This window comes from Merops nubicus, unplaced genomic scaffold, assembly GCF_000691845.1.
Source record: "Merops nubicus isolate BGI_N331 unplaced genomic scaffold, ASM69184v1 scaffold20947, whole genome shotgun sequence".
Classification (NCBI taxonomy): domain Eukaryota; kingdom Metazoa; phylum Chordata; class Aves; order Coraciiformes; family Meropidae; genus Merops; species Merops nubicus.
This window is the reverse complement of record NW_008618576.1, coordinates 12,470-27,901: the sequence shown is the minus strand read 5'-3', so window position 1 is coordinate 27,901 and position 15,432 is coordinate 12,470. Positions and strand designations below refer to the sequence as shown.

Below are 15,432 nucleotides of genomic sequence, written 5' to 3'. Positions count from 1 at the left end.
ACACTATACAAACCCTCTATAAAAGCTTTCCCCCCCCTTATAAGGCGGTTAGCAGTCTGCTTTACAACCATGGGCAATGAATAATTTACCTTTGGTTTTTTTGACCAGTTCACTATTAAATGTACAGTACAACTAAAACCTATTTCTGGATGAGATGTTTCACATGAAACACTGCTTTTTGTACACCAAAATGTGTTGCATGGCTTTTCATCATATTAATCGCTTTCATATTCTTCATCACCTATGGGGTAGGACTGGATGTTGTTCTGGGTATACATTTTTGTTTTCACAGGGCAGTTGTGATCCATGAGTATTGCCTAAAAGAAAACAAGAGTGTGAATATTAGCATTTCTGCTCGGCATCCAGCTGAGGTCTGGGGCTGACTCCACACAGCTGTCTGGCTGCATCCACCTCCCCGAAAAGCAGGACCCAGACTCATCAAGGGAAGCACACAATAAAACTCTTATCTCTAGCAAATAAAGAGCAGCAGCCTTTTTTTTCTGTGCCTCAGCCTTAGTCAATGTTAAAAGTCAGTGCAGCCTGCAAAGGTCATGACAAGGGATTAACTGGAATCTCTTGGATTCTGCAGTCCAAATATGTGTAGAACAAAAGGTCTCTGGCCTCACGTGTGCCACTATTTCAGCAAGGTTCATTTTTCCACCTTCTGTTCTGCTCACGGCAGTACGAAGTGTGAGCAGTGTCTGCAACAGGTTCTGTCCTTGCAGGTATATGGCTCTGCATAGTAAGACCATGGCCATGCAAAAATACATTTTCTTCTCACACAAATAAACAACTGCTACATTTTAGGTGCAAGTCAACCTTGCTCAGCATGAGCAAAGATAGAGCAATGGGTGGGCTGGACCTACAGATGGTGACAAGTTGCAGCAAAGACTGATACTTATTTTGCAAGATTTTCCCAGACTGGAACTGCAACAGGTATTGTTCTGCCTATTGACTGCACTGCCTTGTAATTCTTTTGGGAGCTTTCCCATCATCTTTGTGAGCAGAGGAAGCCTCGTGAGCAAAGCAGTGGATTCCTGTCTGCAGTAAGAGGGCTTTTGAGTCTGGTCTACTATAAATCTATAGGAACAAGAAATGTGCAGGGAGTAGAGGAGCAGATAAAAGATATTACATGAAAGGGCAAATTGAGTTGCAGAAATGGGAAAGAATGAGAGGAGAAAGGCATAGGAGGGGAAACAAAGGTAAAGGACTACTGAAACCAGAGCAGGAATCTTGTGGGGGTTAACAGTCTAAGTGAAACAGGAGGTGCAGGCACGCTCCTGGGCCCTGAAGCAGAACTCATGGAATACACAGGACAGTTCTTCACTCTCAGTCTTGGGAGAGTGGACGTTTAACTCAGCAAATGTGACCATCAGTGGGGGGAAGGTCTGACAAGGCTGTTAATCACAGTGTCGCTTTTGACTCACATCTCTGAGCCCCTAATTTTTTGGGATGTATCACAACACATTCACCTGCTCCTGAAACTTGTCCCTAGATACCCACTGCGGTCTGATTTTGCCAAGCATCATTCTTCTCACACACCGTAGAGCAGCTGGGGAACAGCACCTGCTCTAGAAAACTAAGGAATTGGTAAAATTGTATTTTAAAAAAAAAGTGTGAGGAAGCCTGTTTTGTGATGATCCAGTTAGTGACTTTGTAACATGTAACTAATAAACAGCTTTTCTTTATACATCCTGGACATAAAAGGAAGGGGGACTTCATTCCAAAGATGATGCATGAGGGTGAAGTAAACTGTGCTGTTCCCATTTTGGGGCAGTTAGAGACAAAGATGCATAAATAAGTTGTCATTTGTTTCACTGAAAAAAAAAAAAAAAAAAGATAAAACCAAAAGGAAGAAACAGTGCTATGCTTACCATTTTCTCCTCTCTGGCAGGTGGACTGCGAAGGAAAAAGCAGAGGGGAGCGAAGAGGATATTCACAATCCCTATAATTGTCATGAGCCATGGAAATCCAATGGCCTTTGCAATGGCACCACCGGCAGAAGGACCTTGTATCAACAAAAAACCTTTTCTGAAGATTGCTCAGACACAAAATTTGCTGCAGTTACTTTAAACAACAGTAATTTCATATACAAAGCCCTCTCTTTATAAATTGAGTTGAGAAATGTGAAGACATGTTTGTAATTATAAAATAAACCTTTCCTGGCTCCATACTCCACATTCATTGAAGAAATTAGAGATGCTCCTGGGGGCATCTGTGTCATGCACTCAAGGAGGTGGGGGGTTGGTGGGGAGTTGCTCCCCTCAAAAACTATTAGGAGCACAGCTGTGATGTTAATTTTTAATGTTCCAAGGCCTCTTCCCAAGGGATATCCTATTTGTGCCCAGTGCCTGACACCTTCAAGCCTCTTCCAGCTCATGAAGCTGGGCACAGCAGAGAAGAACAGATGCCAAACACAACTCCTGCTGCTTTGATTTCTTGTAGAAAACGAAAACCCCCGCTCGTAAAGCCTGCAAATGCCACACCTGGCATTGTGGAGCATTCTCTTTTCTTAACTGTGCCCTCTAGGCAGGGAAGTGCTGGACTCACCTACGGCGTAGCCCAGGCAGAAGGCGACGTCGGCGATGGCGTAGACGCTGCCGTAGACCGACACGTGGCGCAGGTCTACCAGGTAGGCCATAATGGGCATCATGGAGGAGTCCACCATTCCTGGGTGGGAGGGAAACGGATTTCAGGAAAATACTCCCTTTTCATTTTTATGATGTCTTGGCTAACTACGTGCTTAAAAGGGCATCCAAACGCAACTAAAAAGACAATCTTAAATAAGCAAAAGATGTGTAAAAATAGAATGCGTTTTCCATGCTTTTTGTTGTCTTTGCTGTGTCTGAGGTCAAGTGTGGCTGTGGGACACTTGCCAGAGAAAGAGAGATACGAGCTTAGGGCATATCAACCACTTCTCAGCAGCTGTCCATGCAAAGGCTCCCAGCTCACGTTACCAGCCAAATAGCTTTTATTTAGGGGAAAGCTATTTTGTATGAGTTTATACTTACCATAGGTGTAAAGAACTACAGCAGCTTCCAGTTCATCCAAATTATGCATTTAACATGTCTTTTGAGCCACCCTTTCATTGCTAGCAAGAAATGGTGCAAGACAGCTGTCAAAACTGCTGAGATATTGGGAATCTTTAGTTGTGCCTGTATCTTCTTTCCTGATTACACATTGCTTGTGTGTGACAATGCCTCAGAACATTTGCTGACCACTCAAGCACTAAAATCTAAGCCACGGTACATGCTGACTGTGTGGTCCAGAATAAACAAAATTCACATATATCATTTCAAGAAGAGTATATGCATGTAGGCTTGGGAATTGCTATTTGATGAACAAAAATTGAAGCCTTTTTTCACCCGTTTTTCTATGAAAATGTCTATAGAAGTTATTTTTCACAACAGGGAAGACTGAATTTTGGGTGGTACGTGGCTTTATTTCTGAAAAGAAAGACATGGACAGTTTGAAGGATCTGTTAGGTCAATGGGGCAATTCTGGGCAGAGAGATTTCAGAATCCAGCTTGTCTTACAGCAGCCCAATTCAAACTGCCTGAGCACTGTCCTTTAATACTTCTTCCTCTACCTACCAGTTTGGGCCACAGCTCAGACTTTGCTACTGTCAGACCAGAATGACAACAAAACCAATTTTCCATGTAACTTCATATGAAATCAATTTTCTGTAAACAACAGACCATAAGAAATCACTGTGATTTTTCTTACCAATGGCAAATCCAACTCCAAAATTTGGTGCTATGAGCCCATAAATGTTTTTAGCAAATGGTACCTATAAAGGAAATTTCAGGCAGTTAATTAAATCACACTGCACAAGCTAATGAAGGTAGTTCTCTTTTTCTAAGAAAAATTCTCAGAGTGGTTATAGCATGCTTGGTACAGATGTGGAAGCTGATCCTTGTTCTGGGCTACTGTTTCAGACAGCTGTATCATTAAACCACTGATATCAGCAAGAACAAACTGTTGAGTGACAGCTCAAAAAACCAAAAGGGATTCTCCTCTTCTCAGAGCCAGTCTTCCTTCAAAATAATTGAAGTATTGCAGTTTGTAAGTACCCAAAACTCTGATCTGGACCCTGTTAACTACACATTGTTTAATAACGTGTCAGAAAGCTGAAACTTCAGCAAAATCTCATGGGAATAGCACGTATTTCAAGATGAACACACGTATATTTAGATGGTTTGAAAGATAAGTGATCTACTTACGCATAAAATACTTATTCCCACGATTAGCATCCCAATCAAAGCACAGAGCCACCTATCAAAGAAGAAACATCACTCAGAGGTGATTCTGAGATGTCAGAGCTGATCTCGAATGCTTCAAAGTTATGCCTGAAGTGCTGAGTTACACAACCAAAGTAGCAACACGTACAAAAAAAAAAAAGTGATTTTTCTACTATAGAACAAATTTTAATCATTTCCACTATCAATAAACTGCCCTGGAAAACACTGGAAATGGTACATGAACAGACTGGAAGATTATTAGTATTTTTAAATTAAAGCATACCTTCCCATTTTGTGTGCAAGTATCCCAAAAAGATTAGTCCCAATGAGATAAGAGATACTAGCTGGAATAAAAGCAATGCCTGAAAAATATGAATGAGATGGTTTATCAGCACGGATTGTAGTGAAGTGTTAGAAGAAACTAATAAATTCCAGACGCTGCAATTTTGATTTGAACACATCTAACAGAGTCTTTGTGCACAGCCCAAAGAATCAAATATCCGGTTTGTTGCAGCCTTCTCATGAAATCTAAGGACATATCTATGAAATGCAGGAGCTATGCCATGCCTTTGAAAAGCTTTTCAGCATCACTGGTGTGGGAGAGGGGATGTAACAAAGCAAGAAGAAGAAAGTTTACATCTAACTACAATAAGCTTTGGGATAGGTCAAGGAAAGCAACTCTTCTTGGTTGCATGCCTTATGGAGCATATGCTCAGCACATGCAGCGAGCCCAGGACAGTCAGGGGTGGGTGAATCTCCCTGGAGGAGCAGACAGCAGGACTGCTGCTCTGGCTTTGCAAGCCACAGTCTCCCTCCAAGCCAGAGAATGCCACGAGGCCTCGTGTTAACGTGAGTTTGCAATGCTGCAGGATCGTCCTTGGCCAGGCAGTGAACAAAGCCAAGCACTTATCCATAGTGTAAAGGTGAAGCAATCTTAAAATCATGGTTTTGAGGTTATTAGCCATTATATTTGCAATAAAATTTAATTTTTAAACAATCAGTTATTAGTTTAAATTAAAAAACCTAATTCTCTGTAATGACTTGCAGATGAGGGCACCCAAGTACATTCCTTCTGCGCCTGGCAGGGAAGGTTTGGGTTACCCTCCATCTGCCCTGCACCCACTTGGGAAAATATAGTGGGGACCAGCAATTTTTTCCAGCCTAGAGGTTTCCACAGCAGCAGCTGTAGCCAGAGTAGATGCTGGTTGCAGAGCAACCAGCAATAGCTGAGGTTTAGAAGCCAATTCCAGGCTGTAGCTGAGGATTCATTCTCTCCCCGCACGTAAGTCCCAGGGCAGGACCCAGCTGGAGGGGACGTATCAAAGGCAGAAATGCTAACAGAGAGCACGGTGTGCCATGGCCTTGGCTGCCTGCAGAACACCAGGGAGGATGATTCAGGCTTATGTGAGAGCAGGGAATGTCCCCAGGGAGAAGACTTTGTATGGAAAATATCTGAGGGGCAGAGGAACAGGGTTGCTGCGCCCAGTGTTGGATCCTTGTGCAATGGTGTTGAATGGTTTACGTGTCTTGGAAGAAATAAGACACAGCATTTTTCTGTTGTTCCCGTTAAATCTGCTGTCTTCTTAAGAAAAATAAAACTGGGAGACCTGACAAAACTGGGAAAGTCTGACAAATTAGTGGATGCCATGACAAGCCTTCCATTTGGTCACTGTTAAATCAGGTAGTTCAGATTAGACAGCAGCCGTGACATTAGGGAACACAGTCAGACCATTTCCTTTAAGTGTATGTGCTCCTCATCTTTCACCAAGGCAACATAGATTTTCTCATTTCCTGCCTAATCCATCTTCCTTCCCATCTCTCTGATATTCATAAGAAAAAAATCAAGAGGTAATTTTTAGCACAGCAATATCCTGTGTTTAAAATCTCTGTGGGTCAGAGTGGTGATACTGGGGAAACATTTTCACCTGTGTAACCACAACTACTTTTGTGCTGCTTGGAGCTATCTTTTTATACCAAATGGTCACGCATAGCAAACTTTGACAACTGGAAAAAATAAACATACTGCAAAGGCTTCTTTAAATAAGCCTTGCAGCTTGGTGTGTAAGCTGGGGTCTACTGAAGCACAACCATAATTTTCTAGATAAGTTTTATGCGCAGTAACATCAATTGATCAAATCGAGGTTCTTTATACCTTCTTCAGATCATGCTTCAAACAGCTGGATCTCCAAATTGCATAAGATAATAATTTGCTTAAAACCCAGCAATTCAAGATATAATTTAAAAGGCTTAAAAATTTTAATTAATGCTGTCAAATCAGAAAAAGTGTAATGGAGTCAATTACTTATATCATTAAGGGGTAAAATTAGTCTTAATTTAAAATTGTTATTTTCCTTCTAGGAACCTCTATTACTAAGAGACTGGTAAATCTCATTTCTGTTGCACTAGAAATATGAAAATCTATTGAGGGAGGTCGAGAAGCAATCATTGTTTCTCTTGGCAAGGTTTAAAATAGCTAAGTTTGTGTGTTAATTTTGCTGTGCTACAGGCTAGCAGTCATTATCATGGTCAACAGGACCACAGCACGTTAAGGACTGCTACTCATGGCCATCCTAAATCTGAGCTACGTTAATTAGAACTGAAGTTTGTGCTTACTACATGGTGGAGGGACATTAACAAAGAGTAGGGATATTGGTCAGATGTTAGCTGAACATCATTTCCATGAAGAATTTTTCTTTCAAATGCCATATATTGATATTGACAAACACCCTCATGGAGTGTCACAGCACAGAACACTTCCTTAACTTGATCAGCTAGATACACGTTGTGTTTGTAATGGTGACCCTTTCCTACAAGCTATTAAAACGTCAGTCAGAGCAATAGAGAGGATCAGCACTGTGTGTTGGGGCACGTGAAGACCAGGCACCTCCACACAAGACAATTCACATCAACATCCCACAGGGTTTGACACTCACTTGAAGTTAGTCCATTTTTCTTTTTTTTTTTTTTGCCCCCTCCTATTCATCTCAAGAGAAAGTAACTGCTCCAGTTTTACACTCTAACTTGATACACAGAACAAATTCCCAGTTTGCCTGTGGACACTGGTTTTCCAAGATTTTCCCCCTGTTACAGGTTATAAGGTGGTCCACGCTGGGGCTCTCCCATTGCTTTCTGTCGAATGGAATGACTAAGTAACCACTGAAAAGCTATCAAATCCATCAAACCCATGGGAAAGTGCTCCTCGTGTTCTTGGTAGCCACAATTTAAACGAAGTCCAACCTTCTCCCAGATGTTACCAGAAGACAGTCATTAGATAAAATACAGGGGTGCAAACAATATACTGTACTTTACCGAGCTGCCATCTTTTTGAGCACATGGTCTCCATCATCCAGATGGGTAATGCTGGTTCAAGCATAGCAATCGCCATGTTTGCAAAGCAAATTGATCCTTAAAGAATAGGAGAGGGGGGGAAAAGCAGCAGTTATTTGACTCTAAACATAAAGATATGCAAAGAATGGATGCTGTTACAAAAAAAAAAATAAATTATTTTTTAGCCCTATTTGTCATGCATCAAATGTTGATTAATGTTAAGTAGAACAGAATGTAAAATCATTGAACACTAACTTTCTGCATGTTTCTATCCTCGAAATTCTATGATAAAGGTTAAGCTATTTTCATAATGTGAAAGTCTGCAGTGAGCTTGATGACATTTAGAAAGTTCATGGGGTCTAACTGTTGTACAAACGATTAGCTAAAACTACAATCTTTTGGACTTTATCTCCTCTCCTGGGGCAAAAAAGGAGCCCAGTTGTGTAAGAGGCATAGGCTCTGACCCCATGCCTCCATCACCTGAGAACGACTACTATGAGATATGGAGATCTCGATCCTAAAAATAGCATGAGACAACCACAGAGAGGTCTATCCTATACGAAAGGGATTTTTGTGTAGGGATCCTATAGCCAGCAGCTAGTAAGTCCAGCAGCAAAGCACAGGTCTAGCAGAGCTTGCCTAGCCTGATGAATTTCAAATGCTTCCAAATGTCTTTTGAATTCCTGGACCTTTCGTCACCCAGACAGGAGGACAGGGAGTGGTGGAAGTGCTGATTCAGCCTTGCCCCTTAGCTCAGCTCTGCCCCGTGCCACCGCCTGCAGATCAGACTGCAGAGGGCTTGTGTCAAGCTGGACTCTCCTCAGTCATGCACTTAGCTTTAGTGCAGGCTTTATTAGATCCTGTGCCATTTCTGGGGATTCAAAAGGCCTTCTCCACTTACTGAAAAGGGCCTAAGGCAGTCAAAGCCTAATGCAGGGCCACGGGACAAATCCCTCTGCAAAATGACTTTCAAGGGAATTTGGAAGTCTCTAGAAGAGACAACCTCAAACTTGTGTTGCCACTTTTCTTCCTAATATTTATAATCTCTGAAATTTAGGAAGATATTCTAGGTTCTTACAGTAATTTACCATCCAAATTCTGTTGTTTTGTTTGTTTTTTTGTTTTTTTTTTTAAAAATTAAAAAAAGAAAAAGCTTGATTTGTCTTAGGTCAGAGAAATATTATTTCTCCTGGAACAAGTTTCTCATCATACAGTTCAAAACAAAATGAGCACTGATGTCATTCTTTGCTCAAACCTGTCAGAATATATTAGACTGTGTACCCACAATTCCCAAAATGAACTTGCAGGCTAGCTGGCTCACGCCCTTCCTGGGGCAAGGAGCAACAGTTCAGCATTGCTTTACCCTTCGGAGGAAAGGTTAGATGCAAAGCAAACCCACTCTGCTGCAAGCTCCCACTAGCACAGTGTCGGTGAGGAGCCTCAGTTAAACACCTCAGGGCTTCCCTCTCCCAGGCTAAAATCAGCCATGCTTGAGCAGCTTCCTTCTTGCTGGAAAAACATTTCAGGCCACACAAAGTGCAGGGCCATTTTATTAGAGGTAGCTTAAATAACAAAGTCTCATTGTAGTCTTGAACTTCACAGAGAAATGAGAAACAGAAGTGCACATGATACATCTATTTCTTATCGGGTCAGGAAGCATCACCAGAGCTCATCAAAGTAAGCAGGCACGTGGTGACAAAGGTATTTCAGATATTGAGGATGTGCCCCAAGAGAAATGTGAGAGCTGGAGCTGGTACTCTGCAAACTCCAGGCAAAGTCCCATAAAGACTGGGCTACCTTGGTGAAGCTTCCCCAAAAGAAGATATTTTTGTTTTCCTCCATGTTGCATGGATCTGACCTGTCTTTAGAGGGCCATACCTCAAAGGCAAAAATCCTACATTGTTTCTTCTTTGAACGAGATTAATTCTCCTACAATGGCCAGAAGGTGTGAAATTGCAGCCTTCCAGCTGGATCCCATCTCCACAACTGAGAACCCACTCAGCCTTTGGCAGAGTGCCACAGGCATCACTGGTATTGCTCTGTGTAAAAGCAGACACCTAGTGAAAAGCTGCTGTACACCTTCTCAGGAACCCATGTGCTCATGGCAACATCTGTCTCAGCTCTGGTTTCTGGATCTGATAAACTAACTCTTCCATGCAACTTTGTCACCTGTAGCACCCAAAGATTCTTTAATCTTTGTCACTTAGATCTGGCTGTGAGAATGCCATTGACTTCATCCACTGAGCTCCTACCAGCAGTGACAAAAAACGTCAGTAATGTTTCTTTTGCCTGGGTTAGTGAGTTCTGACAGTGCTGACTTTGAAGCATCACCTCTGACACAGTCCCCATAGGAGGCAGAGCCTGGATTTGCTCTTATTTCCTTTCTCCTGCAAGGGTTTTCATCCGAGTTGGCCATAACATCTGGTCCTGTCCCTCTGATGCCCACATCTTTGTGATTTACCAGCTGGGACTGCTGGATGTCTAACAGGAACGGCCACAGTGCCATCCTGCAAAAGCTCCTGGTGGCACCCGAGGTGCCCAGGCAGGAGTGGCCGCAGGGACTGTGACATGCAGTGAGTGGGTGGGAGCACTGGCCTCCTGTCTGCTGGGACAGTCACTGTTCTTAACTCCCAGGCAACATGAGTTATCAAGGGAACAAGTCACACTTTCAGAAACAAGAGAGAGGAGCACTGTGCTTGAGTTCAAGACATCTTGTGTTAAAGAGTAATATGGTGTCAAATTGGCCAGAAAGTGCTTGTACTTTGAGAACACAGATAGTTATGACTCAAGACCATGATGCATGCTCAGGAGATTGAATCTGAATTCATACCATGAAATTAGTGATCTAAATCAAAAGGAGGTGGGGGGGGGGGAAACCCCAAACACTTAAACTGCTAGTCCATTTGCAGAACACCCCAAATATCTGTGGTTTTCATTTGTGGTTAACAAATCAGCTCACTAGAGATACAGCCAATTTTTAATGAGGCTGTTAACTTCCTTAAAAGCCATTCAGAAACCTTTCATGTCGCTGAGCAGCACAAATCCAATGGGACTTTTAACCTTCCCCTCTCTAATCATTGTATCTGAACTTCATACATCATGTGGGACGTTTACATTCACAGCATTCTTGTGAAGCAGAAGATATTTTCTGGCTTAGAAATGTGGCATGATGCCTTGGCCAATGGCCTCAAGATGTCATGACATGGAGCTAACTCTGCCATCCCAACCAACTGCTTACCCACCCTTCCCAGTTAGTATCAGGATCAGAAGCTCCCGTTTTAGAAAACAGAGCAAGAAAAATACCAAACTCTTTGGGGTAAGGGAGAATAAATGAAAATTTCAGACCCTTTTCACTGTAAAAAGCAACAGCTTCCCAACTGAAGGAATTAACATGTAAACAGTGTAGTCCTGGTACATCAAGAAATCTGTGTTTGGTCTGGTGTGCACTGGCACAGACCAGAAAAAAGGCTGAATTTCTAGTTGGTATTTGATATTCAATTCTGAAAAAAACCAAGTTGGGTTTGCAGGGGAAATAAAATACAGGATTTAAAGTCTGAGGTTAGAGAACATGAACATCATCCAGACTGTCAAAGTGCTGAGCAGCATCTGTCCTGGGAGGCAGAGACCCTGGGTGCTGCACCTGGCCTCACCAGCCACCCATGGCAGGGACTTTTTCAGATCCTGGGGAAGTCAGCCAGAGCAGCTGGCAAGAGCAGGAGAGATCAGAACAGCCTGGGTCTTTATGTTTCTACCTCTCTGTACATCCATCCTTTCTGTTCCTCTGGTCATGCCCAGCTGCTGTGGGTAGAAGATGGGAAGGTGAAACAGGAGGTAACCAGCAGTGCCTGCAGGCAAGCAAGAGGCACAAATAGCCCGGGCAGCAAAGGTAAGGTCTCTCTGACACACACTGCCCTGATGCCAGGCTACCCAGCCCTGAATCTTTTCACTGCTTTACTGCCCTGAGACTATCCAGCCCTGCTTTGGAGAGCCCCAAACCACCACCTGAAGCAGCTCCAGAGAAGACAGTAGCTGCAGAAATTGAATGCCAGCCAGAGGTATTAGAACATGGAAACAAAGTCCATCCCTGCTCTTAGAAGACATGGGCCATGATCAAAATAGTGGGATCCAAGGTCTTTGGTACTTTTTCTTCTTTGGCTAAGATGGCATGAGCAGCTAAGTCTTAGTCAAGCAAAGTACTCCTTGAAATCAGTTCCCTGGTCATATTTTGTGGTTTAAGCCAAGCTCTGTCACAGATTTGACTTTGTCAGGGATTATATTGTTCTCCAGAAATCTGCTTTGTATGCTAGATGTGCCTCACCTTGCAGCACCTGCTTTAAGCACTGTAGGAAACAAGGTACTGAATTAAATGAACAACAGAACTGATCTTTTATGGCAGGTACTGTATTGGCTACTCTTTTCCCTCAAATACTTCTATTATATGAAAAGGTCTTTTAATGGTCCAAGAACTTCTCAAGCAAAAGTATTTGTGTAACTTTAGTCACAACTTTATCCAGTATCTGGTCAAAGATCTAGAGTAATTTTTTTTCTACACCACCAAAAACAGTGAACCAAAAAAGCACCTGGAAGAACTGCTTTCTTGGACAAGCAAGTTAGAATTAAGCAACAAACCTGTAAAAATTATAATTTCTTTTCAGCTATTTTATGAACATTAAAAAGGGTGAGACTTAATTACAGACTTTAGCATAAATATTCAACAAAATGCAACCCAAAAAGGCAAAATTCCCTTGAGAAAGACTCATTAGGCAAATGACAAATGTAATACCAAATACAATTCACCATTCAACCCAGACCTTCTGTGAAATACAGTCCATGCTCTGGAGACCAAACTCACTCTCCCTTCAAATGGAAACAACTTCCAGTGTTATCCCCTAAGCCTGCCTGTGATGTGCATCCCTCTGCTGAGAGCCTGAGCCCTTCACTTGCCTCATAGCAAGTTTCATGGCCACTTCTCATTGCCTTAGCAAGCAACCACAGGTCATTAGTGTTCCTTCAGCTGGCAAGACAGCTACATTTCAAACTTTCTGCCTGTTGTTTCTAGTGATACATTCACCCTGTGTTACCAACAGGTTCTTTGAGCTTTATGTAAGTGAAACCAGCAAATGACAATGTTGTTAAACCAGCTCAACCTGAGGCATTCCAAGATGCCAGGTAAAACACCAACAGTGGGTTTAAAGGAAAAAAATGGATCTTGTACCTGCTGCAATAATGATATACGGGTCCTTCAAAAGTGTCAGTAACGGTGTCCCCTTCTGACTCTAGGAAACAAAAGCTTGGGATTAGGAAAGGCAAAGTGTCAGCTATTGTCTAGAGTGTTTTACCTCAATACTTACTTCTGGTTGTGGTCTGGTTGGCTGCAGAACAAATAATTGAACAGCTGTGAAAAGAAATGAAAGCTGTAACATTTCTCTGCAGAGGGTGTTGGGTGGGAGCAATGTGAGAGGGGTGTGCTACGTGGCAATATTGACTCTGTGTTTACTGACCTCCATCTAACAGAGCTAGTACTGCCAGCACCAGGAAAGGGGAGCTCTTCCCCACAAACTCGTACATGATGCTCCCAAAAGGTGGGCCCACTGCCAGGGAGAAAGAAAAGACACAGTTGTGGAGCCACATCTCTGACTGATGAAACATCCTCTGCAAGTGTTGGGCATTCAGTGACCAAAAAGCTCCATTAAAACAAAACAAAACAAAAACACAAAACCAAACCACCACACTAAACACAAAGCTCATTGATCATGACAATCACCATATTTTTCACTCCCTAAAGTACTCTTCCATGTAAACAAACCCCAGACTTTTCAGAGATTGCCTGACATGTATCCACATAAGAAATGTGCTTCTGTGGAAAACAATATTCTTAATGTGCACTGTGAGTCCCATCTGGAAATGACACTGTAACATTGCACACGATGAGACTCTGCTGCTGCTTCCCGAGATCACAAGCACAAGCTTTGGGGAGAGCTGGGGGGTTCCTCCTGTGGGCAGAGCCTCCGTCTCACTGACCTAATACTCCCATAGCCAGGCCTCCTAGTGCAATTCCCATGGCGTTGCCTCGCTCCTCATCGTCTGTGTACACACTGGCAAGCATACCCATCCCTAAAATTAACAAAAAGAATAATTAAAAATTGAAAAAGCACAACACACATTAGGGCAGCTGTGTACTATAGTTTCTGGTCATCATTTGCCAGCCCTAATGAACATTCTACAGACACAATTATATATATACACACACATAGACATATGTTGTCCCCAAGACATGGAATTCACCTTGAAGCAAACAGGAGGTTTGGCAAATGTAATTGATCCCTAGGACCACATTCTATTAGCCAGTTGTGCTCAGGTAACTTAATGATGCTCTCATTTGCTACATTCTTTGTCCTTGTCTTTTTCACAGAGCTTTTAGATGGTGCTTTTCAACAAGGGGGAACAAAGCTTTGGCAACTATTCCCTGCCTGTTATTTACAGTCTGGGCACTTGACACAGAGGTCTGGTGGCCACTCCCAGCTGTAGCTGTGCTCTGAGCATGAGGTATTATGCAGAGCTGATTACTTTGAAAATCAGTATTTCAAGTTTAGCTACAAAATTAAAAGATTCTTTTGACCTTTATCTTCACATGGCTCACTTCTGCATTTGATGATGAGCCTTCACTCCACAAAAGGAAACACAAAGCCTGATTATTTTGTGTTTTCTGGGAAAACACTGTAGGGGTAAGTGCTGCAAAGGAGTTCTGACAGAAATTAGTAATTCTGTTTTGAAATTGAGGTTTAAGTAGGACTCAGACTGCTGAGTCCTCGGTCTGGTTTTGGTGCAGCACAGGAAGAAAGGTGAGGTGACTGGAGACTATCCAGAGAAGAGCAGTGAGGGTGAGCAGAGACTTGGAAAAATGTCTGTGAGAGACAGCTGCAGGACTTTCAATTAAAAACCAGAGAGGAGAAAAATGAAGTGAAATGTGATAATAGTCTTGCAATATTAAAAAGAGCCACAAAGATAAAGAAAAACTGTTCTCCATGTTCTTTCAAGTACGGGAAGCAGAAATGGGTTTACATGACAGTAAAGAGGCTTTAGATGAGACATCAGAAAAAATGTTCTGAAAGTAAAAGTACTTAAGCACCAAAATAGATGCTAGGGGCATTTCTGGAGGATTCTGAGAACATGCCTGAGGAATGACAGAACACAAAGCTGATCCTGCCTTCAGGAAGGGGGTGGACTAGCTGCTCTCTTGGCCTTTTCCTCTCTATTTTGTACATTGTCTGTGAAAAAAAATCACATAGTCACCTAGGAGTTGTATCTCAAGGTGGGCATTTGCACAAGGACTGAGTCAAACCTGAACAATAATTCTGATTTTGGCATGTCTTGTACTTGTAACCCTAACTAATACCAGGAGAGAAGATGGTTTTTTTGCCTCTACTCCTTCTGAATGTCTTTGCCTTCCCCATCCCTGGCTCCTCATCCCAGCCCCTGTCTGCTCACTTAGAAACATCCCCACTCCTCCCACTACTCATCCAGGCTTAAACCTCTCCATTTAATTAGTGCTTGTTGTGCAACTTCAAGCTCATTTTAAGCATGAGGTGCATCTTGCTCCCAGTTCAGACGCTCAGTCTGGACCATTGCATCCCCCCAGCTGCCCCAGGCAGTGCTGCCCAGACATGGGCTGGAGCAAAAGCCCTGCAAAAAGAGCCTAAGAGGAATCCAGCTGCCAAATTCTTGCTATGCTTCTATGGAATGTATGTGAATCCTGTGTGACCCATGTGTATTTCTGTGTGTGAACCTATGTGACCAGACCAACCTGGAAGGAGGAATTTTCCTGAGGAAGCCAAAAGAGACATTTTTGACAAAAGCTCTCCTC

General features: G+C 42.6%; 1 protein-coding gene across 1 annotated transcript in view; it reads right to left on the bottom strand.

Annotated features, from left to right (window-relative positions):
• Positions 1-215: 215 nt before the first annotated feature.
• Positions 216-15,432, bottom strand: part of SLC18A2 (solute carrier family 18 (vesicular monoamine transporter), member 2) — a gene marked incomplete at its 5' end in the record, with an annotated part of 27,683 nt that continues 12,466 nt past the window's right edge. Inside the window, 11 exons of the mRNA XM_008943500.1 lie at positions 216-317; positions 1,875-2,008; positions 2,551-2,670; positions 3,727-3,790; positions 4,224-4,275; positions 4,525-4,603; positions 7,551-7,646; positions 12,784-12,844; positions 12,920-12,963; positions 13,070-13,159; positions 13,590-13,682. Of these exons, the coding sequence (XP_008941748.1) occupies positions 216-317; positions 1,875-2,008; positions 2,551-2,670; positions 3,727-3,790; positions 4,224-4,275; positions 4,525-4,603; positions 7,551-7,646; positions 12,784-12,844; positions 12,920-12,963; positions 13,070-13,159; positions 13,590-13,682 (935 nt within the window). The remainder of the gene's footprint in view (positions 318-1,874; positions 2,009-2,550; positions 2,671-3,726; positions 3,791-4,223; positions 4,276-4,524; positions 4,604-7,550; positions 7,647-12,783; positions 12,845-12,919; positions 12,964-13,069; positions 13,160-13,589; positions 13,683-15,432) is intronic.